The sequence below is a fragment of the Mytilus edulis genome, chromosome 12, assembly GCF_963676685.1.
Source record: "Mytilus edulis chromosome 12, xbMytEdul2.2, whole genome shotgun sequence".
Taxonomy (NCBI): Eukaryota; Metazoa; Mollusca; class Bivalvia; order Mytilida; family Mytilidae; genus Mytilus; species Mytilus edulis.
The window spans coordinates 28,033,020-28,059,019 of record NC_092355.1 but is presented as its reverse complement, the minus strand read 5'-3'; the positions used below and the strand labels follow the sequence as shown (position 1 = coordinate 28,059,019).

At 33.6% G+C, this 26,000-nt stretch overlaps 2 protein-coding genes across 2 annotated transcripts in view; one reads left to right on the top strand and one right to left on the bottom strand.

Moving 5' to 3' along the window:
- Positions 1-25,637, top strand: part of LOC139498173 (N-acetylglucosamine-1-phosphodiester alpha-N-acetylglucosaminidase-like) — a 38,700-nt gene extending 13,063 nt beyond the window's left edge. The window contains exons 2-8 of the mRNA XM_071286506.1: positions 12,842-13,050; positions 14,222-14,434; positions 15,583-15,676; positions 16,162-16,295; positions 17,871-17,982; positions 21,483-21,611; positions 25,069-25,637. Of these exons, the coding sequence (XP_071142607.1) occupies positions 12,842-13,050; positions 14,222-14,434; positions 15,583-15,676; positions 16,162-16,295; positions 17,871-17,982; positions 21,483-21,611; positions 25,069-25,273 (1,096 nt within the window). The 3' untranslated portion in view covers positions 25,274-25,637. The remainder of the gene's footprint in view (positions 1-12,841; positions 13,051-14,221; positions 14,435-15,582; positions 15,677-16,161; positions 16,296-17,870; positions 17,983-21,482; positions 21,612-25,068) is intronic.
- Positions 911-5,774, bottom strand: LOC139498172 (uncharacterized). The gene is made up of 2 exons (XM_071286505.1): positions 3,997-5,774; positions 911-1,619 (listed from the first exon to the last, which is right to left on the bottom strand). The coding sequence occupies exon 1, from the start codon at positions 5,525-5,527 to the stop codon at positions 4,007-4,009; it is 1,521 nt and encodes a 506-aa protein (XP_071142606.1). The 5' UTR covers positions 5,528-5,774; the 3' UTR covers positions 911-1,619; positions 3,997-4,006.
- Positions 25,638-26,000: the final 363 nt, after the last annotated feature.

Sequence of the window (26,000 nt, the reverse complement as noted above, 5' to 3'; positions counted from 1 at the left end):
AGGGTTTGTATCTGGAGTTAATACTATAGATTTACAAATAGCCTGAACTACGTCACTAAAAACTTCTTTACAATCGGACGGAAGTCTAGAAAGAGCGTCAGCGTCAATATTTGACTTGCCTGTTCTATACACAATGCTGAAATCATAGTTTGACAATGAAGCAACCCATCTATGGCCGGTAGCATCTAATTTAGCTTTACCGAGAACGTACGTAAGTGGATTATTATCCGTTCTAACGGTAAATTTGCTACCAAAGAGATAATCATGAAACTTGTCAGTTACAGCCCATTTAAGCGCCAAAAATTCTCTTTTATGGGCTGGATATAACTTCTCTGGGCCACGTAAGCTACGACTAGCGTAAGCTATCACCCGTTCTTTACCCTCCTGTTCTTGATACAAGACGGCACCTAAACCGGTACCACTTGCATCAACGTTTACAATGAAAGGTAATGAAAAATTATATAATTTGGTTCACAAATTTGAATTTTGTGAACGGAGTTACACTTACCTGATAGGTTTACATAATTGGATATTCTCTCCGGTATTTGGTCTTATCTCGCTCAAGCGCTTAGCTGATCTTTTAAAAATCATCTACATCTATATCAGTTAAGCGCTTAGAACCTCAGTTTTCTCCGGCGAAAATCCAGCTGAATTCACCAAAAGAAATTACTGAGGGGAGGAGGTGGGTAGTATATCAGGTAAGTGTAACTCCGTTCACAAAATTCAAATTTGTGAACCAAATTATATAATTTTATATTCACTACGTTACACTTACCTGATAGGTTTACATAATTGGATACATCCAGAGTTCAAAGCAGTACTTTGTTCTGTGGTTGGTAGTAATTTCTTGTTCAATTTATATATATACACTGTACATTTTTAAAACAATAAAATCACTCCTCCTCTTCTCCATTTAAAATTCATCTATTATTTACACTAATACTATAATGAATATTCTGTTTTTCTATCATTCAAACACTTTGTAGTCTATATTCATCATCTAAAATTCCATCGCATCTCGTCGGAAATGAGGATTTCAATATCTATATATTATATACATGAATGTACAATATTTTTTTAAAGTTTATTTTTATATATTTTTTCTTTCTTTTTTCTTATTCAACGATTAAGATAAAACGCTTGGTTCTAGATTTCTCAAATAGAATTTCGTGAAAGTAGACTCTCTACTCCAGTCTGCTGCTTCCATGATGGATTTCATAGATGAACCATTAAATAGGGCCCATGAAGGACCAATAGCTCTTGTACTATGCGCCTTGACAGACTTGTTTTTGTCATTATATGCCATTTGGATGGTTTGGACAATCCAATTCGAAATTGTCTGACTAGAGACCGGGTTGTGCGGACTATTTACACTTAAAAACAGTTTACTGTTACTTCTGTCACAATTACGGAAGTTATCCGTCATTTTCAAATAATAAAACAATGACCTTTTCGGATTCAATAATTTGTTGTCCTTAAAACTTGGAACAAATATTTTTGAACCATTATGTCCAGGACGATCCTGCTTTGAAAGGCCTTCTCTAATGAAAAACACACCAGTACTATGTACACTAATATTACCATCTCCTATTCTCAATGCTTGAAGATCACTACAGCGTCTGAAAGTAGTAATAGCAAATAAGAAAATAGTTTTCCAAGTAACATATTTTAAAACACTGTTTTTCATTGGTTCAAATGGACTTTTTTGTAACATGTCTAAAACTTTCAAAAGATCCCATTCCGGTAAAAGTTTAATTTTAGGTGGTCTTGAATTGAATACACCTTTTAAAAGTCTTATTATGTATGGATGTTGGCCTACAGGAATTTTTTCTATAGGCGGTAAGACTGTAGATAACATGGACCTATATCCAGCTATTGTTCTATATTGAAGTCCCTTAGTAAACAGACCTGTCAAAAAATCTGCTACCTCTGTCAAAGAGGCAGTATAGGGATCAATTTCCCTTTCATTACACCAGCTACAGAATTTTTTGAATTTGCCAGAATAATCTTTTTGCGTTCCTGCCCTCCATGAGGCAGACAATAATTGTCTAGTGTCCTTAGAAAAGCCTCTCTTTTTAAAGAGTCTGTTGATAGAGGCCATACAGTTAGATTGAATATTTCTGGATTTGGATGATAAATCCGTGATTCCGGCTGGTGTAAAAGATTGTTTCCGATTGGAATTTTTAAAGGGTAATCTACTAGTAATTTCAACAGGTCTGGGTACCAAGGTCTTCTTGGCCAATGTGGTGCTATTAGAAGAATTTGACACCTGTACTGGGACATGTGTTGTAGAATTTTTGGTATTAGGCATATTGGGGGATATGCATACCCGAACAGATTCTGCCATGGAATTGACAGTGCGTCTAGAGCATAAGCTTGATTGTGAGGAAACCACGTGCAAAAAATCTGAGTTTGTTTGTTGTGGATTGATGCAAACAGATCTATTTTTGGTGACCCTAGCTTTAGGAATATTTTTTGTACTACAGATTTTTCTAGTGTCCATTCTGTGTGTCTTATTTTGTTTCTCGACAATAAATCCGCTAGAATGTTTGCTTTGCCCGCAATGTGGGCTGCTTTCAATTGAATCTGATGATCGATTGCCAAATTCCATAATTCCCAAGTTTTTAGACATAGAATCATTGATTTGGTCCCCCCTTGACGATTGATGTATTGTACCACTGTTGAGTTGTCGCAACGTATTAATACATTTTCCCCCCTCAATTGGGATAAGAAGTGTTTTATCGTTCTTATCACTGCTTCCATTTCTAAGCAGTTGATATGGAGTTTTTTCTCTGATAGGTTCCAGGTTCCTTGTGCTATCTGAGTCCCCATGTGACCTCCCCAACCCACTGATGTTGAGGCATCCGTTGTCATAGTGGCATGGGTTTCCCAATGTTTCAATGATCTCCCCTTTTTTATGTTGGTTTGATCTAACCACCATTTTAGATGGCTTCTTAGATGTGCAGTAATTGGGACTTTGAACTCCAGATCCTGAGAAACTGGTTTCCAAAATTTTAACAGATGTATTTGAACAGGTCTCATGTGTAATCTTGCATTGGGAATTATTTCTAAGCAGGATGACATTATCCCTAGAAGGTGAAGAAAATCTCTGGCTATTACTTGATTTTGAAGGATCATTGCCTGGGATGAAGCTATTAATTTTGACGTTCTTTCCTCTGTTGGCAAAACGATCCCCAGATTCAAGAGAAACATTGCCCCTAAGTATGTTATCTGTTGTGTTGGATCCAAAGTGGACTTTTTTAAGTTTATTATGAATCCGAGTTCGACAAGGAGATTGAGTACTAATTCTCGATCTAATATTAATTGACTTTTTTCCTGATTCAGAAGGAACCAGTCGTCTAGATAGACAACCAGTCTTATGCCCCTTGACCTTAAATGGGCAGCTACTACTGCCACAATTTTTGTAAAAACTCTTGGGGCTGAGGTTGGACCGAAAGGTAGAGCCTTGAACTGAAGAGCTCTCCCGTTTTTTAGACAAAACCTCAGATATTTCTTGTGTGTTTTGTAAATTGGGACATGTAAATATGCGTCCTTTAAGTCCAGACTGATTCCCCAATCTCCTTGTTTCACCAGATTGAGAACCGTAGAAAGGGAATCCATTTTGAAATGCTGTTTTCGGAGATACTTGTTGAGGGGTTTTAAATTTATTACTGGTCTCATGTCCCCTGTTTTCTTGGGGACAAGAAAAAATGTGCTGTAAAAACCGTTTTCTATTTCGTTCAGAGGTACATATTCTACAGCTTCTTTTTGTACTAACTCTCTTACTTCTGTATCTAAAATATCTAGATCTTTTGCAGATACACAGGTGTATTTTATTCCTGTGTTCTTTGGAATCTCTAAGAATTCCAGTTTGTAACCCTCTTTTATTACAGAAAGCACCCATTGATCGTCTGTTATTTGTTCCCATTTTTTCAGAAAATAAATTAGACGTCCCCCAACAGGTATCTCCGGATGACAAGCCATGATATTGCTTACCTTTAAATAGTCATTTTCTTTGTAGGTTTTTTCCCTGGTTGCCCCATGAGGGACGAAAATTAGTTCCTGCTTTCTCGAACTTATTTTCACTCTTGTCAGGTCTTGAAACAGTGCTAGTTCTCTGAAAAGAACGCTGAGTACTTGGAGTTGATTTAAAACTGTTCTGATTAACATTTTGTTTTACACGTTTTGCTTGCCAATCATTAGAAGCAGTGTTTTTTCTTTTACCTAGAAAAGATGTAGGTTTATTTCCAATATGTAACTCAGGAAGCAATTCCTTAAGTTGTTTGTCTTTTTCTATCCTATCTTTCAAGGTTTGTTCAAACTTGTCACCGAACACTCCACTGCTTGAAAGTGGTAAAGAAATTAAAGAATTTTTAAGTTCCTTTATGTCATTTAACCCAGTATCTTCCATTACTAGTTTTCTTCTAATAAGGTGATGAAATGCACCTGCTCTTGCAACCTGATCAACACTTTTTGTTGACATAGCAAAAATATCACGTACTTGTTGTACTGCCCTATCCATATTCACCTCTTTGTCTAATAATGTTTCTAATAATGTACCTAATGCCTGTTGCATGTAAGACGATGAAACAATACCCATTTTAGCAGCAGCTTGTCCTTGATAAGCCAATTTTTCTACTGATTTTAGAAAAGGTGTATATAAAGTCTTTTTCTTATTAGAAACTGTAAAAGCTTTTTGACCATGTTTTTTAACTAGTAGGTCTGATGTAAAGCTATCTAGACTAGGTATATCTAAATGTTTTTCAGAACTTTCATGAACTGGGAAACACAATTTATATTGTTCATTGTATGCAGTTATCTTTTCTGGTTTTTCACAATGCCATGATCCAGAAAGAATATCAATCTGACTTTTGTCTAAAACAAGGCCAACTGACTTAGAAACTGATTTAGTTTTGGCGTCGTCACCAAATAACTGATTAAGATTGTCAATACCAGAGTCTGTTTCCTCAGTTTCTTGACACTTTAAATATTTACTGAACCTAGCTACAGTATTATGGTTTTCATTGTCACTTCTCATTGAAGTCCCATCTTCTTCATCTGAGAATAACCCAATGTTAAGTCTCTCTGAACGGCCTGGTGCCAGAGACATAACATCTCCATGTAAATTTTCCTCTGCCTCATTATCTGTAGGCAAATTTACATCAGGAGTTTGTGTTTCTTGTAAAGGTCTGCGCGCTCCCGAAGAGCCGCTATCCTGTTGATTACAAGTAGAAACATTTTGTACCTGCTCACCCGAAGTGCCAGGGTTTAGACTAGTTTCCATAAAATTACATATCTTATCTAACCTTGAATCAAATTGGGCAAACTTGCTTTCCCATTTCTGTTCTAAAGCGTCTAGCTGGTCGTCCTTTTTCTTAGTAGACCTGCTTTTGCTCTTCTTAGAGGAAGACGAAGAACGAGTACGAGCCGCCATCTTTGTCGTTTCGTTCGCGTCAGTTGACAAACTGGGACGTTCCTGCAAAACGTCGTCCTCGCTATTTGAACCGTTCATAGCGACTTCTGCCATAATATTACTTATTTAATACTTCTTAACTCATAAACTAATTATTTCAATGTATTTTCTCAGAGCGAAAACACGACCGGCTGGATTTTCGCCGGAAAGAAGACTGAGGTTCTAAGCGCTTAACTGATATAGATGTAGATGATTTTTAAAAGATCAGCTAAGCGCTTGAGCGAGATAAGACCAAATACCGGAGAGAATATCCAATTATGTAAACCTATCAGGTAAGTGTAACGTAGTGAATATAAAATCTGCATATGCAAGAACTGGTGGGTTTGTCAACTTTTCAATAATAAGATCAACAGCATTCTGTTCCTCGGGACCCCATTTCCAAGGACTAGGCTTACTAGACTTCTTTCGTTTAGACCCAAGGTTCTTCTTGTTCGTAGGGTGTCCAAGAAATAGGTCATTAAGAGGCTTTGCAATCTTAGCGTAGTCTCTAATGAATTTCCTATAATAGGAAGTGAAACCTATAAACCTACGAAGGTCCTTAATGCTCTTTATAGCTGGCCAATTTTGGACTGCTATAACTTTCTCTGGGTCGGTTTTGACACCGTCGGCGGACACTATAACACCAAGATATTTAATCTCCTTCTTAAAAAATTCACACTTGCTACCTTTGAGTTTTAAGCCGTGGTGTTTAAGACGACTAAAAACAGACTCAAGCCTAGCAAAATGGTCATCTATGTTACGTGAAAATACCACAATATCGTCTAAAAATACTAAGCATTCACGTAAATGAGCTTCTCCCATGCATCTTTCCATCAATCTTTGAAACGATGCCCCTGCGTTTGTCAGACCAAAGGGGAGCCTATTAAATTCATAGAACCCCAATGGACCTAACGAAAACGCGGTCTTATGCTTGTCTGACTCTTTAATGCCCATTTGCCAATATGCCGATCGAAGGTCCAGTCGCGTAAAGTATTTAGCCCCAGCTAGACAATCAATTGTCTCGTCAATGCGAGGCAAAGAATAACTGTCCCGAATTGTCTTCTTGTTTAAAGATCTAAAATCTAAACAGAAGCGCAAAGAACTGTCCTTCTTACGCACGAGAACCGCGTTACTGGCGTAAGGACTGTTAGACTCCCTTATACAGCCCGCCTCCAGCATTTCACGTACATGTTCTCTTACCTCATCGAACAATGCTGGAGGAATACGCCTGTAAGGTTGTCTAAAGGGTTTGTCATCTGATAACTGGATCTCGTGCTCCATCAGATCTGTGAGCCCAATGTCAGTGGGTCCTTGGGAGAAAATAGACCTATACCTGCTAATTAAACCTTTCAATCTGAGTTTAGTATCCTCAGGAACATCGAAACTCTCTAAGTTAATTCCTAGGGATGATAACTCCTGATCAGACAAACTCCCTTTCTCTTCATCAACAGCGCTTTCAGCACTGTGCACATCTACATGACGGACAACCTTAACCTCGTTCAGAGAACACAAGTGTGTTTTAGGTTTTATGACCATAGCTTTGGCCGTCATGTTAAATATTCTAACTGGGACCCGACAAGTTGACCCCTTAACGTTTACTACCCGTGGACATACTGACACATCTGACAAGTCATCTGACAGACTCTCAGTCACTACTGTACATGCTTCTGGTGTCTTAGACCTTGCTAAACCAGATACATTTAAGACAGATAAAGGTTTGATCTTGATGGGATTTTTATTCGTAGAGTAAACTTGACCTATTGCTTCATCTTTGATAGAATTAAAAGCAATATCCCACTCTCTTGGGATCTTGTCTATGTTAGTTTGCTGTCTACCAACCATAGAACATGAATCTAACAATCTGATAACATTTGTACCAATAATAACAGGTACATTTTTGTTATAATCAGTAAGAGAGACAACCAACAATGGTATCATAAAATCTTGCTCTACAAAATCAACCTTTATACTAGCTTCTATGTAACCTAAATACGGTAAAGTGGTACCTCCTGCCACACTAATTGATAAGCTAAAGTCATCTAAACTTTTCAATTCAGGTGGAGGTGTTAACTCATTCAACATACCTTCAGATATTGTTGATATCATGGACCCTGTATCAATCAAAGCCTTACACTTTGTATTATTAATGTAAATAAAAGATTCATTTGCTAAACCAATCATACGTTGAGCAAGAATGCTCTGCGTACAAGTATCAACAAGTTTGGGACTAGGCACATTCTCAGGCCTATATAAGTCTCTGGTTTGTCCCTCAACCGAGACCTTTACCCGTTTAAACCCCTCGTCTGAGAATTATAATTCTGGTTTTGTTGGTTTCCTGTATAACCACGGCCACGCCAGCCACGGTTATTATTAAATTTACCCCTTCTATCAGACCCTCGATAGTTCCCGCGACCTTGGCCACGAAACTGACTATTTGACGAACTTGTATGATCATCAGGTTTACTTTCTTTTAATTTCTTTAACTCTCCCTCAAATGATTCCATTCTAGTATTCAAGAGCTTCATGGACTTAATCATCTCTTGCATACCTGACTGTTCAACAACCGCAGGTTGATGTTGAATCTTATTGTCAGAACCTGAGGCATAATTTGATAAGTCCAATTCAATAGATCGGATCTCTTTTAATAACTGATCAAATTTTTCAACAGTATCGTATTTATAACGACTAGCATTTTTCAAAAGGGGATCTCTGAGACCTGACCACAGCTTTGATCTAAGCATGTCGTTTTTAGCCTGTGAGCTAATTTGACCTTTTTCAACAGCTTTTTGGGCAATATCTTCAAGTCTCATACCATAATCAGCAACAGACTGACCTTGTTTCTGAGTTTCCATGTAAAACTTTTGAAGCAATGCTTCACTACTGAACACATTTCCATATATCCCATCTAATTTTTCAATAATCTGTGTGGGTGTAGCCCCATCTGGGAGTGATAACAATAAACCCCTAGCTTTACCTTTTAGGGACCCTCTTATACACTGCAATAATATAGTATCTGTATAATTACCTTCCCGTATTATACATTTAACTTCGAACTTCCATACGTCAAAAGACACTTCACTTTTTTCTTCCCCAGAAAATACAGGTATCTTGGGTTTTGCATATGAAGAGTTTGAACAAGAAACGGTAGTATTATTACCAAAACCTGCAGCATAAGTTGCCACTCTTGCTATAGACGAAGACCTAACAGGTGCCAAAGGAGGCTTAGTATGAGCAGTAGTTCCCCTTATAGGAGTACTATGTCCAAAAGATACATGCTTCTCACTACTTAATTTATCAAACTCATCTGATGTTACAACTCTAAAGCTTGTATTATGATTCAAAAACTCAATCATTTTCTGAACGTGTTCTTCTGAAATCTTAGGTTCAGTTTTTAAACCTTGTTTTGACTCCGCTTCAGCCATCACTTGAACTTTAACCAACGACAAAAACAACACAAAATAAACAAAACAAAACAAGGACAATACACATGAATGAAATGAAAATGATGTAATGATGATGAACTTACTCATATGTCTGTGTCAATGCAAGTCGCTTTCTTACGTCGCTGCTGTAACTATTAGTGCGTAACTTGTTAAATCAGGTGCGTGCTTCTATTCATGCACAAACAATAATCAAATCTGTAAAATACAGTAAAGATGATAAAATATATTCAAACAATAAAACACAATGAATTTTTAAATCAATAAATATTTATAACAGTTTGTTTTCATAAATGAATGTCAAATAAATACTACTACAGTTCACCGGCAACAGTTGTAAAAATCTCCATCCGTGCGGAACGTTGATCGATTAAATTCCTTCTATGTCTAGGTTGTCACGTGATAAAGCAATACACATTCACCTTCACAGGTATGCTGACCGTGCATGTTTCAGTTGAAATTTGTAAATTGACTTTCACTAATAATAAATAACATCAAACATATTTACATGATGTAGTATGAGCTTCCCGGTAGATATGCGCACTATAAGAAATATGAATTTCAAATATACCTTTCAAACAACAGGGTTTCACAGTCGTAAATTCACAATATATAAAGCAGTTGCTGACATCAAAGTTGACAAGTGGTTGTTGTCTCACCATGAAGTAGCGGTACTAATTGTTCCGGAACCATTTTCTCGAATTTGACTGTATAACAATAAACGTTGGACGATCTCGGTGGAACCTCCAAAATGTCGCAGGAAGAATGGAACACCATATAAAATCGACTTGGGATGAGGGATAAATCACCATAAACCCATAAACTTGTCGTTGTAATGCGTGTGGGCCATTTCTGCATTTAATGAGTCGTCCAATATATAAATACTTTATTATATAATCTGCAAGTATACAAATTGTAACCCAAGTTTACAATTATGTTCCAATAAATATGAACAATATCTATACTGAAATATTTGCATGCAACGGAGCTTTATTCTGACCTTAACTTATATACCAAAATGCGGCTTTCAAGCCATACTGAATTCTATATATGAAATACTAAAATAACTTTACTTTAATTGAAACATTTTAAACATTGCTAAAAGAATAAATAAATTTACAAGTACCTGCAGCGTAGACATTAGTCTGCCGCCTCCCCGATTGTAATAATGACCAGTGACTAACTTTAAAAGTGAAATTGTATTAATATATATATGGTTAGTATTGCCGCGCTTTGAGCTCATGCAAAACTCATGCTATTTAAATATAAATATATATCATTTAAATAATAAGAATCGCTTTAACTTTCTATTGTACTAATTTAAATATTGAGTACGTAAAGCAAAGCATAGCGTATAAAGCTATAGTCTATTTCAAAATATGCAGCGCAAAACTATTGTCGTCAATCGTCAAGAAACATGATGATATGAAATATGAATATGATATGAATGGAAAACATATAACACGGAAAACACAATTAATATGAAATGCATAATAATGAACCAAAATGGATAAATATATCCGGTGACATTTATATAGAGTAACCAGTCAATAGACAAGTTTCCAGATATTGAAAGAGAAACACAAGATATATGCTAAAATTTACACATGAGGCGTATACCTAACTTTTATGAGATACAAAATGACACAAAAGATATTGATATTTTAAGCATTTTAAATTTCAACTTCTCCAGATTCAAGTAATAGACTTTACTTGTTAATGGAATTTAAATTACACGTCAGTTGCGGATCAAAAAGGAGGTGGAGATGGGGTTTCGGGGGTTTGAATCCCAATTTGTTTGGACGATCAATGCATTTAAATGGGATCATATGGTTGGACCCCCCTTTTTATCCTCGGCTTGGAACCCTATTGAAAATGGGTGGATCCGCCCCGGCGCTACATTACAATACAACGGTAATATCAAATATAGTTAGTATTGTCTGCATGGATGACAAGCTAGCATGTACTCTTTATAAACATCAGTAAACCCTGACCGAAATATTAATTATTGTATGAACGTCTGTGTGGGATGCACTCTATATGAACTTCAATGAACCCAGACCGAAATATTAATTATTGTATGAACGTCTGCACGGGATGCGCTCTATATGAACTTCAATAAACCCAGAACGCAATATAAAATATACATGTAGTATATGCAGTCTGCGTTGGTGAACTCTATATAAACATCAATAAACTCAGACCGCAATATTGATTATAGTATATACAGTCTGCGTGGGTTGTCAATATAACGGTTTCAGTGTATAAATAACAGTGTACCACGATATATTATGTTTTGTACTTTGAATATTATCCAAAGCAGGGCACTGGTGTAAATAACATATTTATTCATGTTTATTCATAGAGGTGAATCATATTGACAAAAATGTGCTGTGTACATACTATTTTTGATTAATTTAATTTTATGCGCCAGAAACTTTTGTCCTTTTACTACCTAACATAAAATTATTTATTATTTTATTTTTATGTTTCATTGTAAATATAAAGATTTCTCATTTAATAAACTAAAATAATAATTGCTCATCCGATAAGTGCTATAAAGTAAATACTTATATACCGGAACAAATCAGATAGTTGGTAAGATAACTCGTTTTGGTATTTAGTGACATAAAACGATATGTATGGAATCAATAATTTCCATATATGGATACACGGATTCGAGCCTCGCTCTTTGTCAAGGTGGTATTTGCTGATACCATTTATATCGTATTTATTAAGATGACTAGCACACTATGTATCTAAATATTTTATCTGACAAATTTGTCTCAAAATATTATGTTCCGCAAAGATTTGGAGGAAATTGTACCCCATTTAGCCTATAACATTATCTGTTAAAAGTAGGAAACATATTATCTCTATATCTGTGTAGTGTATTGTGTACTATTGTTTGTCTGTTTGTCTTTTTTTTAGCCATGCTGTTGTCAGTTTATTTTTTGATCTATGAGTTTAAATGTCCTTAGGGTTTCCCCCCCCTCTTTTCTTATTACGTGTTATAGTATTCTTTTATTTGTCATTGTAAATTATTACTTTTACTGTTAGCTATTATTCGTGTGTTTCTCTGTCCTATATGTTCTCCCATTTATTTGTATTGTAGTCCTGTCATGTAATGTTGTCATTTTAATGCTATATTTAACATTGCCATAAAAGCGGGAGGTTTGGCATGCCACAAAACCAGGTTTAACCCACCATTTATTTTCTTAAAATGTCCTGTACCAAGTCAGAAAAATGGCCATTGTTATATTATTGTAGTTCGTTTCTGTGTGTGTTACATTTTAATGTTGTGTTTCTGTTGTGTCGTAGTTCTCATCTTATATTTGATGCGTTTATCTCAGTTTTAGTTTGTAACCCGTATTTTTTTTTCTCAATCGATTTATAAATTTCGAACAGCGGTATACTACTGTTGCCTTTATTTAGTCTATTTTGTAGTGTATATTTGATCTGGTTCGGTATTTGTACATCACGTCATTGTGTTATTGTGCTATGGTAAAATTTTGTATCCTTTTGTTTTCGCTAGTGTGCTTTGTCTGTATGCCTGTATTTTTTCTTTATTGAAATATTGGTTTGTTTGATAGGGATTTAGATTATGAAAAATAATGACTGCTATACCCCTATTTTAGACAATTGTATAACCTTTTATGTCCGTTTGTTTTTATCACACATCGTTGTCAATATTACAATAGAATTTTATATAACTGTCATACAATTGAGTGGTTTAACTAGCTATTACACCAGGTTTAATCCACTATTTTTGACATAACAAAATTCCTGTACCAAGTCAGGAATAAGACAGCTGTTGTCAATTCGTTTGATGTGTTTGAGCTTTTGATTTTGTCATTTGCCTCGGGACTTTCCGTTTAGATATTTCCTCGGAGTTCGGTATTTTTGTTATTTCACTTTTTTATGAGCATTGCATGCATTTTATTTTTAGGTGGTATAAACAAGTGTCTGAAATAGCAAACATTATGACGAAGTGTATCATGGATCATGATACAAATCGACAAAACCACGGAAGAACAATAGATATACAGCATCCTAAATATGGTAGAATAACAAAAGCAGAACGGAGAGCGCATGGTTTTAATGCAGAACACAAAATACACCCAATAGCAGAAACGAAGAAAGTCATCATATCGGAAGGTATGTTTCTGTTATAAATAATTTATCATGTCTACTTCTCTGTGCCTTTGTTAATTGGTTTTAGAGAATAAGTATATACATGTATATCATTTGTAATTGTTGCTTACAGTTATATTTTGGAGCAAACAGTATTAAGGATGTTCGCTACTCTGCTTCAAAATAAAGGAACTAAAAAAAGGAAAAAATATGAAGGGTCCATCCGTGTGCTTGTTTTCGTAATATAAGCCATTCAAAATTTGGCGGAACATAATTTTCTACAGATTTGTTATAATTTAACATTGGCACCCTATTTCTTTAAAAATCATTAAAAAATAGCAAGGATTGATGGCATTTTCAAACATAGCTTTTAAACTATATGTAATAAAATTGTGAAAAGAAAAGTGGAGGTTAGCGGGATTTTTTTTGAACTTCATTTCATGGATAAAACCGGAGGATTCCGAATATATTGGGAAAAATAAAAAAAACAAAACAAGAGAAGAGAAGCGAAAATCATGAGGAAAATACTATTAGTCTATACCATGAACGTGTTTTCAGTCTGTTCTGCTTTCATGTCCTGGAAATTGTCACGCGTATTGACAATGTCATTAAATCTTATCATATTTTTCATATTATTTATACTGAGCAAAAAAAAGGTTAACAGCAAATATCTAAATTGGAAAACTTTGAAAATGTTTTTTAATACCGGTAGAAAAAAAATTAAAATAGGTCATTATAAAGAATTTGCATCTGAGGTTTTACTTTCTTTGTAACAGAATTTTTGTATTGAATTGAATACGTATATTAAAATTCGAATTTCGCAAGCGTTTTCTCGTAACTATTTGCTTCGACATTCAATATTTTTCTCACTTCAATATGTACTAATTTTATACTGTTAAATATTAATAATTATTAATACATTTAGCCTCCAGTGTATACGATATATTTGTATTATAACACAAGCAACACGGCGAGTGCCATATGTGGAGCACCTGAGATCATCCCCAGTTTTTGGTGGTGTTAGTGTTGCTTAGTCTTTAGGTTTCTATGTTGTATCTCGTGTACTATCATTTGTCTGCTTGTCTTTTTCTTTTTTAGCCATGGCGTTGTCAGTTTATTTTCGATCTATGAGTTTGAAATTCCATCTGGTATCTTTCGCCCCTCTTTTAGTATATTTGTGTTACGTTTATTACAGGAGATTTCTTACAAGGGACCAGACGGGATACATACGGGCACTTTACAATTGTGAACAATCCTGACAGAACAATATCAGTATTGGAACCACGTGACCATGATGGATGTCAGAATCAAATAAAATCTACTGTCATGGAAACATCAAAACAGAAATCTTGTATTGTTGCCGTAAATGCTGGATTCTTTGATCCCAGACCGGGCAACGTTTGTTTAGGTATATTATATATGATGGTCGTAATGTGCTTAGCAGAAAAGAGAGTATTTGAAAGAAATAAAGAATAGGAGGAAATGAAAAAACAAAGAGAACATTATAGGGAATAACGGGATGATAAAATACATAGAATAGAGGTTGAAGGGCGAAAGAGAATTTAAAAATGAGAAAACTAGACCAACAACATTACCTAGCCTGTTTCCGTTCTCAATTTTAATCAGGCAGAATTTTAGAAATCAATCATAAAAACTCCGTTGTCAAAGATGTAGACACTATATTCTTCGTACCTTTATTCAACCATTAGAGTTTTAATGAGAAACTCCTTTATTAACAATGTCGCAACTTAATGGTTATATTTGAAGTTCTGGAAAATATTACTGTGACATACTGCTAAACATTTCATTTAAATTTGGAATACTTGCAACTGATGTAAAATTGCAATTTTTAACAAAGCTATGCCATCTTTATTTCCAAAAAAAGTCTGATTCATATAACTTTATTTCAATTATTGATGTCAAGTAGGTGCAACATTCCTCGTGAGTAGTAGAATTTACTTATGGAGAGGTTCTGATAAATCCGAAAGAAAATGACAAGAATGCTTCTTGATTTAAAAAAAAAAAATCAGCTTCCCCTCAAAAATGTTGCGTAACTAATAAAAGTATTTGCTGTTATACGATAAGTCGACAACTACGGAAGCCGATAAGGGTCATTCAAAAAAAAAAAATTCTTTCGTAATAACGACATAACATGTCGTAATTTCGACATAACATGTCGTTATTTCGACATAGCTATGTCGTTTTAACGACAGAGTGATGTCGTTATTACGACATGTTATGTCGAAATTACGACATAGCGATGTCGTAAAAACGACATGTTATGTCGAAATTACGACATGCTATGTCGTAATTACGACATGCTATGTCGTAATTACGACATAATTAATTTTTTTTGAATGGCCCTTATCGGCTTCCGTAGACAACAGCACAATAACATGAATATTAAATTGCAATAATTAATGCTATTGGTTGGAAAAGTTGGAATGTTCCATTAAACATATATTGACGATATTTGAAGTAGGTTATAAGTTATTTGAATGATGATTATAGTTAGTCCAGTAAATCTTCACTGTTTAAAGTTGATACATTTTATAGGTAACATTATTAGCGATGGAAAAGTGGTTATGAAGTCAGAAGGAGTACAGAACGTGCATTTTGGAATAACAAATGATGGATCTTTACACTTTGGGTAAATGTTATCACACTAGAAAGACTCTCGTTATCATTATATAGATACTGCCACAAAACAATTTCAAACCATGATATAACTGTACACAAATCTTATGAAAAATTGTTATTCGTTATTGAAAATCGAATTATTTGTTTATATTTTGTTTGTTTCTGAATTCTAAATGTTATTTTTTGGTATACATATATACCATTATTTTTCTTTAACTTTATATATATTGGTTTATTACAGTCATTTAAGGTTATTTGTAACAAATTTATATGGAGGATGACGATATGCATTCACCGGATGTACAATTTCAAAGAAGACAAATAATTTATTCACTCGTATAAACTCGGTCGATTTCGTTTCAGCGGTTTTACCTGAGGATTACCGATATTTATTTTTGTTAAAAAGAAAACTCATTTATTTTATAGTATTTACTTGCTCTTTCTGCCATTATTGGTTGTATACCTGTATAAAATTGCGTGTATTGTATATTGTAGATATTTGTCAAAAACAGAAATAGCAGACAATAATTATAAACAGTTGATTGGTGGTGTGTTTTGGTTGGTACGTGACGGACAAAATTATCTTAAAGAGAGCATAGATATAGAATGTCAAACAGAAGAACAAGCAGGTCAGTCAAATAAAAAGAGATGTGACAAACACATGAATAAGACAGTAACTGAAGATAATAAAATAAGTAAACATTACCAAATTGATCAGTTGACCCCTTAATGAGTAATTGCCCTTTCAGTGGCGGATCCAGAGGGGGGGTTCCGGGGGTGCGCACCCCCCCCTTTATTTTGGCCGATCAATGCATTTGAATCGGGACATATGTTTTGCACCCCCCCCCCCCTTTTGCCCTGGGCTAGCACCCCCCCTTTCGAAAATTCCTGCATCCGCCACTGCCTTTATAGTCAGTTTTTAACAATTTGTATACATTTTGTAAATTTTGTAAATTTTTACAAAATTATTTAACTACTGGGATAGATTCTTAGGTTTCTTATAGATAGAGATGATTGTAAGCAGCAAGAATGTTCAGTAAAGTTGGTTGAAGATATACAAACGCATCACCATCACCAAAAAAACAATTTTTGTCATGAATCCATCTGTGTCCTTTGTTTATGATAGGCACCAAGGTGAGCGACACAGGCTCTTTAGGGCCTCTAGTTTATCTTTGAGTTAGAATGTCGCTCTGCTGTTTTCGGCTTTCTTATACATTCTTCATCAAAGGATATTTGTCTTTACTGTATATCTATCGAGCTCTTTATTGCTGCAAATCGAAAAAAAAAAGTATAATGTTAGACCCAAACTTTCTAACTAAAGATTCACGTACCATCAAGACAAAGTTTCCTATCAATAAAATATAGCATTAGCCTTTATTATACCATCATTGAGTATATTCCTGAATTTTAAAAGGCGCATAAAGTTATTTCTTTTCTACCCAACCTTCTCTCTTTTAATCCTAATCACTGGGATAGAGTTTAACATACAATAAAAATCAGTACAGAAGAAAAAAATGTTACTCAATTTAAAGTCATTACATAACAGGACTGAGTAAGGGAATTGGAAAATATACACATTGTAAGAAGGAGTCAAAGAAACATTTTCGCAAGTAAACATAAAATTTCAAAAACGGAACATAAAATCGTCTTTTCGATCGACATTTGTGCATATGTATAAATTTTTCTTGTGAAACTGATTAACTGATTATTTAGAAAAGGACAATTATTGTTGTCTATATTTGAGTTACATTATTGGGCATATTTCAGCTGTTCGGCCATATATTTATGTAAATTATTGCTAAGAAATTAATGTATTTATTACATATAGATATGACACTAGATAGGCAGTATTCAACATTGATATTTTTACTGTAACACACCATTTGACTGTAGTAAAAAGTAGAATAGGAATAGATATTTTTGTTATTCTACTTTTTACTACAGTCATATAAGTAATATCTATGACACTAGATAGGCAGTATTAAACATTGATATTTTCACCGTAGCACATCATTTGTCTGTAGTAAAAAGAAGAATAACAAAAATAGCGAATTCCAAGTCAAATCGGAAAGCCCTTCAAATGACAAAACCAAAAGCTCAAACTCATGAATGGAAAGTGTAATGTGCCAAGCTTATCTTTTATTTTCCGAAGTAAAGTTTGTTCAGAATACTTTGCTAGAAATAGCTGTAAGAATATTTTACAGAAATAATGGAAATGTATTCCAAAACGATACTATCAGCAAGATCAGCTATTGGACATGATGAAGAAGGACGCATTCTGTTAATGCAGCTTGACGGGTTCAACGAACATAAAGGGTAATATATTCATATCAAAAATGTTTTTGTTATAAATTTAATCACTTACGCTTACTATGTAGTATTTATTCTAGTAGAATTCAATACGATTTAATAAAAAATTACTGTAAAATAGAAAGAAACTCCGTGTGACATTCAAAGGGATTTTATGATATGCCTACCAAGACCTATTGCAAAAAGCAGACATTCTATACATCCATTCTTTATCACATATCTATAATACTAAAATTACGAGGTCCAATTTGTCAGCCGTCATCACGTAAAAACGACGAATCAAAGAATTCAACTTTATATATAACTAATATAGTACAAAGGTGTAGATTAAAAATTACACCACTCCAGGGCCTTTTGTTTTCCACGTAATCAATATTGCCAATAATTAATAAGTTCCGGGTCGAGTCCGATACCGATGCCAATAGTATATTCACCTGTTACCGATTACTTTATCTGTACGTTCCGCATCTGACAAGCGCACCACCAAACGGTGTATTCAGGATTAATATGCTATATAGTATTACACGGGCCATAATCACAGGGTTGACACTACTTAATCGTCAAATTGTTACCTATTGTAGTATTTTAATCAGTTAGACTTTATAAGATAACAATACGAATACTAAAAATCTGGACTAAAATAAGGCGTATAGATACAGTTTTCAATTTGTTAGCGGGCATGACGTAAAACAGCGAATAAAATATTTATAACTAATATAGGACAATGCTGTTGATTAAAAAATACTCCGTTCCAGGACCTTTTGTTTTCCAAATAATTAATATTATCAATAATTGATAAGTTCCAGTTCGACGGGTTCAAACAGAAAGATTTGAAAGCAGAGAAAACTGTGTATCTTATAATCAGCGTGACTTTATCAGATGACAATACTAATACTAAAATAATCCTTGCGCATAGCTATATACTTTAATTCAGACACGGACGCGCGATATACGGGTGTGTTCTAGTAAGACATATATTTCACAACTTCAGCAAACGTATGGAAGATTGCACTATAATGTCTTCACGTGCAAACTATTTCAATTTCTTAATTGAATAATATATTGGACATTAATCCATAAGTACAGATTACACTATCTGTAAATGAGTATGTCTTTAATTGGTCCTTATTTTCTATATTTTCCCCCAAATCTTAACCAGGGTTTTCAATATTTCCATTTTGCTATTGCTGTATATTTTAGTACACTTATTATCAAGTTTTCTTTACTAATGATAATAAATGCATGACAAGTCTTCTTTTAAGACTTTCACAAGGTTCGTTTGAGATCAAAATTTGACATGTTCGATATCATCGAATCCAAAAGTGCCCACAATAGTTTTTTCAGGTTATATTGTATTATCAAAATAGTAAGAACACTAAATACTAGTTTTATTGGAAAAAAAAACAGGCTAGCACCGAAGAAGTGATGACTAAACTGTTGGTACCTACGGGAACTGAAGGCCACAACAAGCAGTATCAAACAGTGCTGCAAAACATTAGAAAAGGAAAACGACACTTTTATTCGTCGGAATGCATCCTGGATTTACATTTCTTAATAAGATAATCAAAAACTTCCCTCTAAAAACAGACACTATCATGACAATAAAAAATAAACGAACAATCGAAGAGCCACAAAGCACTACATATAAAGTAAAGGTTAATCCGACGAAAACGCGGAAGCGAATTCCGATGCCGTTTCATCAAAAGAGCCACTCGTCGAGTTACTTGTGATAAAATGTTACGAAACATCTGTGATAAGGCATTTACTTTTCATTCTTCAAAGACAAGACAATGCATTAATATTACGGCCTGAGAAAATATATTTTCAAACATGTCATTAATGAATTACTTACCTTGGGTAGTACTTTGGGTAGAAATTAGTATCCTTGAAACAAAACGACCAACATATCACAATCAGAATTTAAACATAGCTATTAAGAGGTCACCATACGACTTTCAACGATGGACCATCTCAAAACATGACAAGCTCTACATCAAGTCTATTAAATTATCAGATAAATTGAACATAGTTTTAAAAGATTTGACATAGTCATACGCATCCCTATTTAGATACATTGACAATATACATATGACAGATACATATTTTTTTCAATTATGTTCCAATTAAAATGATACAATTAATTTACAAAGCAACAATACAACAAGGGAAAAGCACTTCATTCATTTTTACAGCGATGAAAAACATAACAGTGAGCATGTAAGTACCATTATATATTGATAATGTTGTGTTTGAGCCTCTTTATGGGGTTTTTGATAATGTGATTACTAGGCTGTTTTCAAAGTGATTACGTGATTACCAGACCTTATATTTAATGATTATTTGATATTTTTTTTAATCTAGGATTGTATTTTGGATTAATTGATTATCTTGTTAAAAGAATAATTAATGATTATATGATAATATTGGCAAAACAATTGTGATTAATTGGACACTCTTATGAGGGGTATCAATTATCCTTTGTTAATCGTCACTCGGACATCGTGGGTTAATTCATAATTCAAAAGATTAGCAGATTATTTCAAATAACGTTATGAGACTCGTGATTAACGTCTTGTGGATAGGTTTAAAAAAAAGAGACAAATAGACAAACAAAAAGGTAATGAAGACTAGTGGGACCAAATATATAAAGAACTGAAAACCAAAATGGAATCTAAAATAAAAAACAAATAGAAAAAAATCCAAAACATCGCATACAACAAAATCGAAGACCTCCTTCCCCAATCACCAAGACGCCAACGTTATAGTACTTTCACTCAATCAAACTTATATTGTCAAGGGATCGTTGTCAATTTAAAATAAGTGATGGTTACTACATTGTGGTTTCTTGTCTGTTTAAAATACAGAGTCAATATTGGTCAGCAAAGATTATCGTACCACACGAAAACCGTCTGGTTTAATGAATTAAAAGCTGTAGTTTGTAATACATTGAAACCAAAAGGCTGAAACCTCCCTAAAAATACAAAATACTAGAATAAAATAGAATATATAAACTAAAAGGAATAAACAAAACAATAATAAAAATTCTAAAAGTAATAAACAAAATCGTCGTAAATATAGGTAGGAAGATGTGTCCAAATGAGACACCTCTCCATTCAAATGATAATGAATAAAAAAAATGAACTATTATAGTTCATCTAGCGGCCTTCAACAAGATGCCTTTACTCACACCGTACAGCAAGCTACACAGGACCCAAAAAAGACTATTGTAAAACAATTCAAAAATGGAAAACAACGGTCTTATTTATATCATGTATAAACCTCACCAACAAACATCAACCACTGAACAACACGCTCTTGACATAGCACATTCCAACCAATAATTGTAAGAATATAAGGGCATACACCACACGAATGAGAACACATTCTCCAGCATGCACACTAATTTAATTTCTTAAACTGAGCGTCACTGATAAGTCTTATACCTTTGATTATTATAGAAATGCCTTAATTTCTATAACATTTTATATTTTGTTCTTTGATTACAGAATGACTCTATATGAATTTGCCGATGTCCTTCTTGACTATGGATTCGTACAAGCAATTAACCTGGACGGTGGAGGATCAACAACACTAATCATCAATGGAACATTAGTTAATCATCCAACAGATAAATGGTGATTATCTTTAACTACTTCGTACATGTCTGCAATTTAACAAACCAATCATTTTCATTAAGAATCAATTAACGTGTTTGTAAGACTACACACAATTTGCGTTCAAATGACATCATGATATTTAAAACATCATGTAAGTATCTACTCAGGTGAGGTTTCGGAATTTGTGTCAGATATTTGAACTCCTTGGTATTTTTCAATACGATACATGGTAAATTATTTTGCTCCATTACACCCATTTTTCTTCCCATATAAGACTGAATAGGTCTGAAAAGTCATTTACCAAAATTTAAGCAGATTCTTGATATATTTTCTTTTGATTTGAGACCCAAATAGTAACAATGCAAATAGAAGATAAAAGTCCAAGTCAGCTTTATTTTGTAAATCAAATATCTCAATAAGAAGCTCCATGACTTATCAATATTTTTTACTTAACTAATGCTCTTCCGACTTATAATGTGATTTTAAATTCTAGTTTTTTTTTTAATTTCACCTAAGTACATCCTTACGAAGTAAATATAGTCTTAGTTGCATGATTTTTTTATTAGTTGTTAGTGGCTTTGAACTAGCTGTCAGATACCTGCGAGTACTCTCAGAGCTGTTCATTGTGTCTTTTTGTGTCGGGAGGTATAAGTACCGGGCCACGTCTACTTGTATTTTTGTCCATCTGATGAGTTAAGCCTTTTTCAACTGATTTTTTATAGTTCATTCTTATGTTGTACTATTATACCACTGTTCCAGGTTAGGGGGGTTGGGATCCCGCTAAAATGTTTAACCCCGCCACATTATTTATGTATGTGCCTGTCCCAAGTCAGGAGCCTGTAATTCAGTGGCTGTTGTTTGTTTATGTGTTTGTTTTTCGTTCATTTTTTTTTTAAATAAATGAGGCCGTTAGTTTTCTTGTTTGAATTGTTTTACATTTCTTATCGGAGCCTTTTATAGCTGACTATGCGGTATGGGCTTTGCTCATTGTTGAAGGCCGTACGGTGACCTTTAGTTGTTAATGTCTGTGTCATTTTGGTCTTTTGTGGATAGTTGTCTCATTGACAATCATACCACATCTTCTTTTTTATATTTCAATAATTCTGTCCGCAGTGAAAGAAGGTCTTCGTTAATACTTATGATTTATAATATAGTTATGTTTACAAAACTATGAAACGTATTTCAAGGTGTTCAGCTTGATTTAGACGTGACAGAGAACGGACGACCAAAATAAAACATTGTTTTTTATATATAAGCCTTCATCATGTTCATTTGGCATTCTTTCTGTTTTGACTAATTTCAGATTTGAAGCAGTAGTCAAAATATAAAACAAAGAATAGAGATTTAAAACATCTATGTCAACAAGGAAAAATAAATGGTTTTAGACATAGCACATCAACAAAAATGATAGACAATTAATAAACAATACCATTGCACAATAACACAATGTCAGGATGTATAAATACGCCAAAGGTATATTACTATCAATGGATTACATAGCAAAGGTAAATATTATACGAAGACAAATAAAAAAAACATTTTAAAACGTAATTTACACAATTAACAACGTCTGATCTAGAATCTTTACTTCAACACCATCACGCATATTTGTTATTTCTAGTTCAGGAGGATATTAAGAAAGTTTGCTATGCAGTTTCAAAATAAATAGCTTTTCATAAAACTAGTATATAATGATAGGTGGTTAATCAAGGAATCAAAAAAGCAAAACATATATAGAGGTCAATATATATATAATGTTTTCGAAATACCAGCCATTGAAATTTTTGCCGGAAAATTTCTCTCTTGATTTTTTATAGCCTTATCAATGACAAGTTAAAGTTCCCAAAAACTATTAAAAAAGAAAAAGATTTTATAAGACTTTTATACACGCAAAAGATATATAAATAGAAAAATGGGGGTTCATGGACAAATGTTTTTAAGAAATTCAAATGGATAAAACCAGAGGATTATAAAAAATCTGGAAAAAAAAAATAAAATATGCGAACATCATTAAAGGTCTACTATTCAACTGAAATACTGATCTCTTGGTGAATCTTCTATGTATCCAAAAATAATAATAACGTAGTCATAGTAATCCTGAGAGGATTTGATTGCAACTCAAAAATCTAATACTTTTTTTTTCTATTTATGGCTTACACAGTTATATTATGCTGCAATGTTTAAGAACAAATGCGTACACACAATAGTCCAACTGCGTTTTCTGAATTAAGTATACTACCTTCGGGACAACTACAACAAAAATATGAAAAGGTCTACAAGTTCGTACACAAAATACTCACACATATGACAGCTTCAGATGTTCTCGTTTAAACCCCTTTTTGTCTCTCATACCATGTTTTTGTCACAAGAAACATCAGTCTGTCGTTCTTAAAAGTTGTTTTTTGTTGCGAAAAACGTTTATTGTGGATTCATTATTATTCGTTTGATATTCTTATATGAAGTGCTTCTTTCGCTTTGTGAACAAACCCATGCTCTAAATCCAATAATTTTATTTCCACATGCGTATATTGACTACTGCAGAATAATAAATTTTCTCAAATTAACAGGCATTTACTATATTTCATTAACCCTAAACACGTTAAAAACTATTAAATGATGCACATGGTGTTACTAATTCATTTATCATGACTGTAATGTGTTGCATTCAGAAATTGACAAATTTGACGTAGATATGTCAAAGATTCATGCTGGCTGTTCAAAGCTTCTCCCCGGCCCTGAAAAATCACAGTACCAGCCGTTTAATTCTTTACACATAAAAAAGGAGACTCATGGAAGAGCCTACACAAACGCGTTACACTTGTACCTATCTGACATAAAAATTACCTTTTATTTTCCTAATCAGAATCGAAATAATTGATACAAGCTATACTTTATTATAGTTTTAACATGGATAGGCATTATATTCGTGTTATTTTAGCCCTCGATATCGCTCGGGCAAAAATAATCACGAATATAATGCCTACCCATGTTAAAACTACAATAAAGAATAGCTTGCATCTATTATTTATTAACTAATTCTTGTGGGTTTGGTGGATACAGGTGAACCACGAATTTAAATTATCAACGAATTACAAATTGTCTTTAGGTTTTGTATGCAAAGATTGGCAAAAAATACGAAATCAAATTCCACGACATTGTAAGTGATCCTCAATCAACGAAAATTGATACCTACGAAAATAACGAATCCCCACAATTTGAAAAGTAAGACAGTAATTCGAAAATGTATCATCAAATTATAAAACGGTATTTGGTTATTAGTTAAGATCAATAGGACATATTAGTTTCAAACAAAATCTTTATGTTTATATGTTTTAATAATAATCGAGCACAACTCTGATCACGTAAAATGGTATTGTGAACCGGTAGAAGGTAATGATAAGGTCTTAAAAGATACAATAGTTAGTTGATAATTGGTTTGAACAGAATATGTAAACATTGTTCTTTTCCTTTCTAGTGAGAATGATCCCAGATTTACATGTGAAAGAAAAGTTTCTACAATTTTGTGCGTTCACAGCGTTCATTCTACAAGATCGGAAGCAAATGATCAATCCGAGTGTGATTTAAAAACTGTTTCGAATATATCCGAACACTGTCAAAGTAGAACTATTGATTCAAATAATATCAAAGAAGAGGTACAGCGGGACACTGATAATCATTGAATGAAAAAGCAAAACAAAAAATGACGTTAATTAAATGTTCAGGAAATACTTATACGGTGCTTTGGGTACTATTTGAATAGTGATTCAGTTTGATATATAGAGTTATTCAAGCATATTTTTGTTGAGATTGAAATATATTTGTGAAAATTGAACTAACAGTAATTTTGTTTTTCTGACAGATTCTTTATTTTCTTAGAGTGTAAGCGTTGTTTCCATTTTGTCAGATGCCATCTGTTTGTACTTTAGTACCAAATGTACACTATATATACATATAACAAGACCAATGATGAGAACTTAAAAAAAAGAATGAACTACTTTGAAATTTTATATATTGAGCAGATTTCTTTCCACTAATAAAAATGTGTTTAAATCATTGTAATACAAAGGTACATATGATATAAATCCCAAGCCCGTATTTTTGATGAAGTGAACTTAATTGCTGGTTTTGACCTGATTTTTGAAAGAATGAGTGATCTTCGTCGTTCAATTTAGCTTTCTTTCGTCAATCTGCCTTCTAGAACTAATTACGAAAACGAAAATATCCCAGATAAATAAACAATATATTTTGTTCATTAGTGATAAACACAAAAAAAAATATTCTGGAAATCTGTAAAAAGTCAGAAATATCAGGCAGCTATTTTCCTCTTAGTACTTTGATCGATAAAGTCTAACGTTTGATTCTGTCAGTTAGTGTGGATTCATTTATTTTCATGGGTATCAATTTTCG

Coding starts and splice junctions, on each gene's coding strand:
- LOC139498172 (XM_071286505.1), bottom strand. CDS start 5,527: ATGGCAGAAGTCGCTATGAACGGTTCAAATAGCGAGGACGACGTTTTG.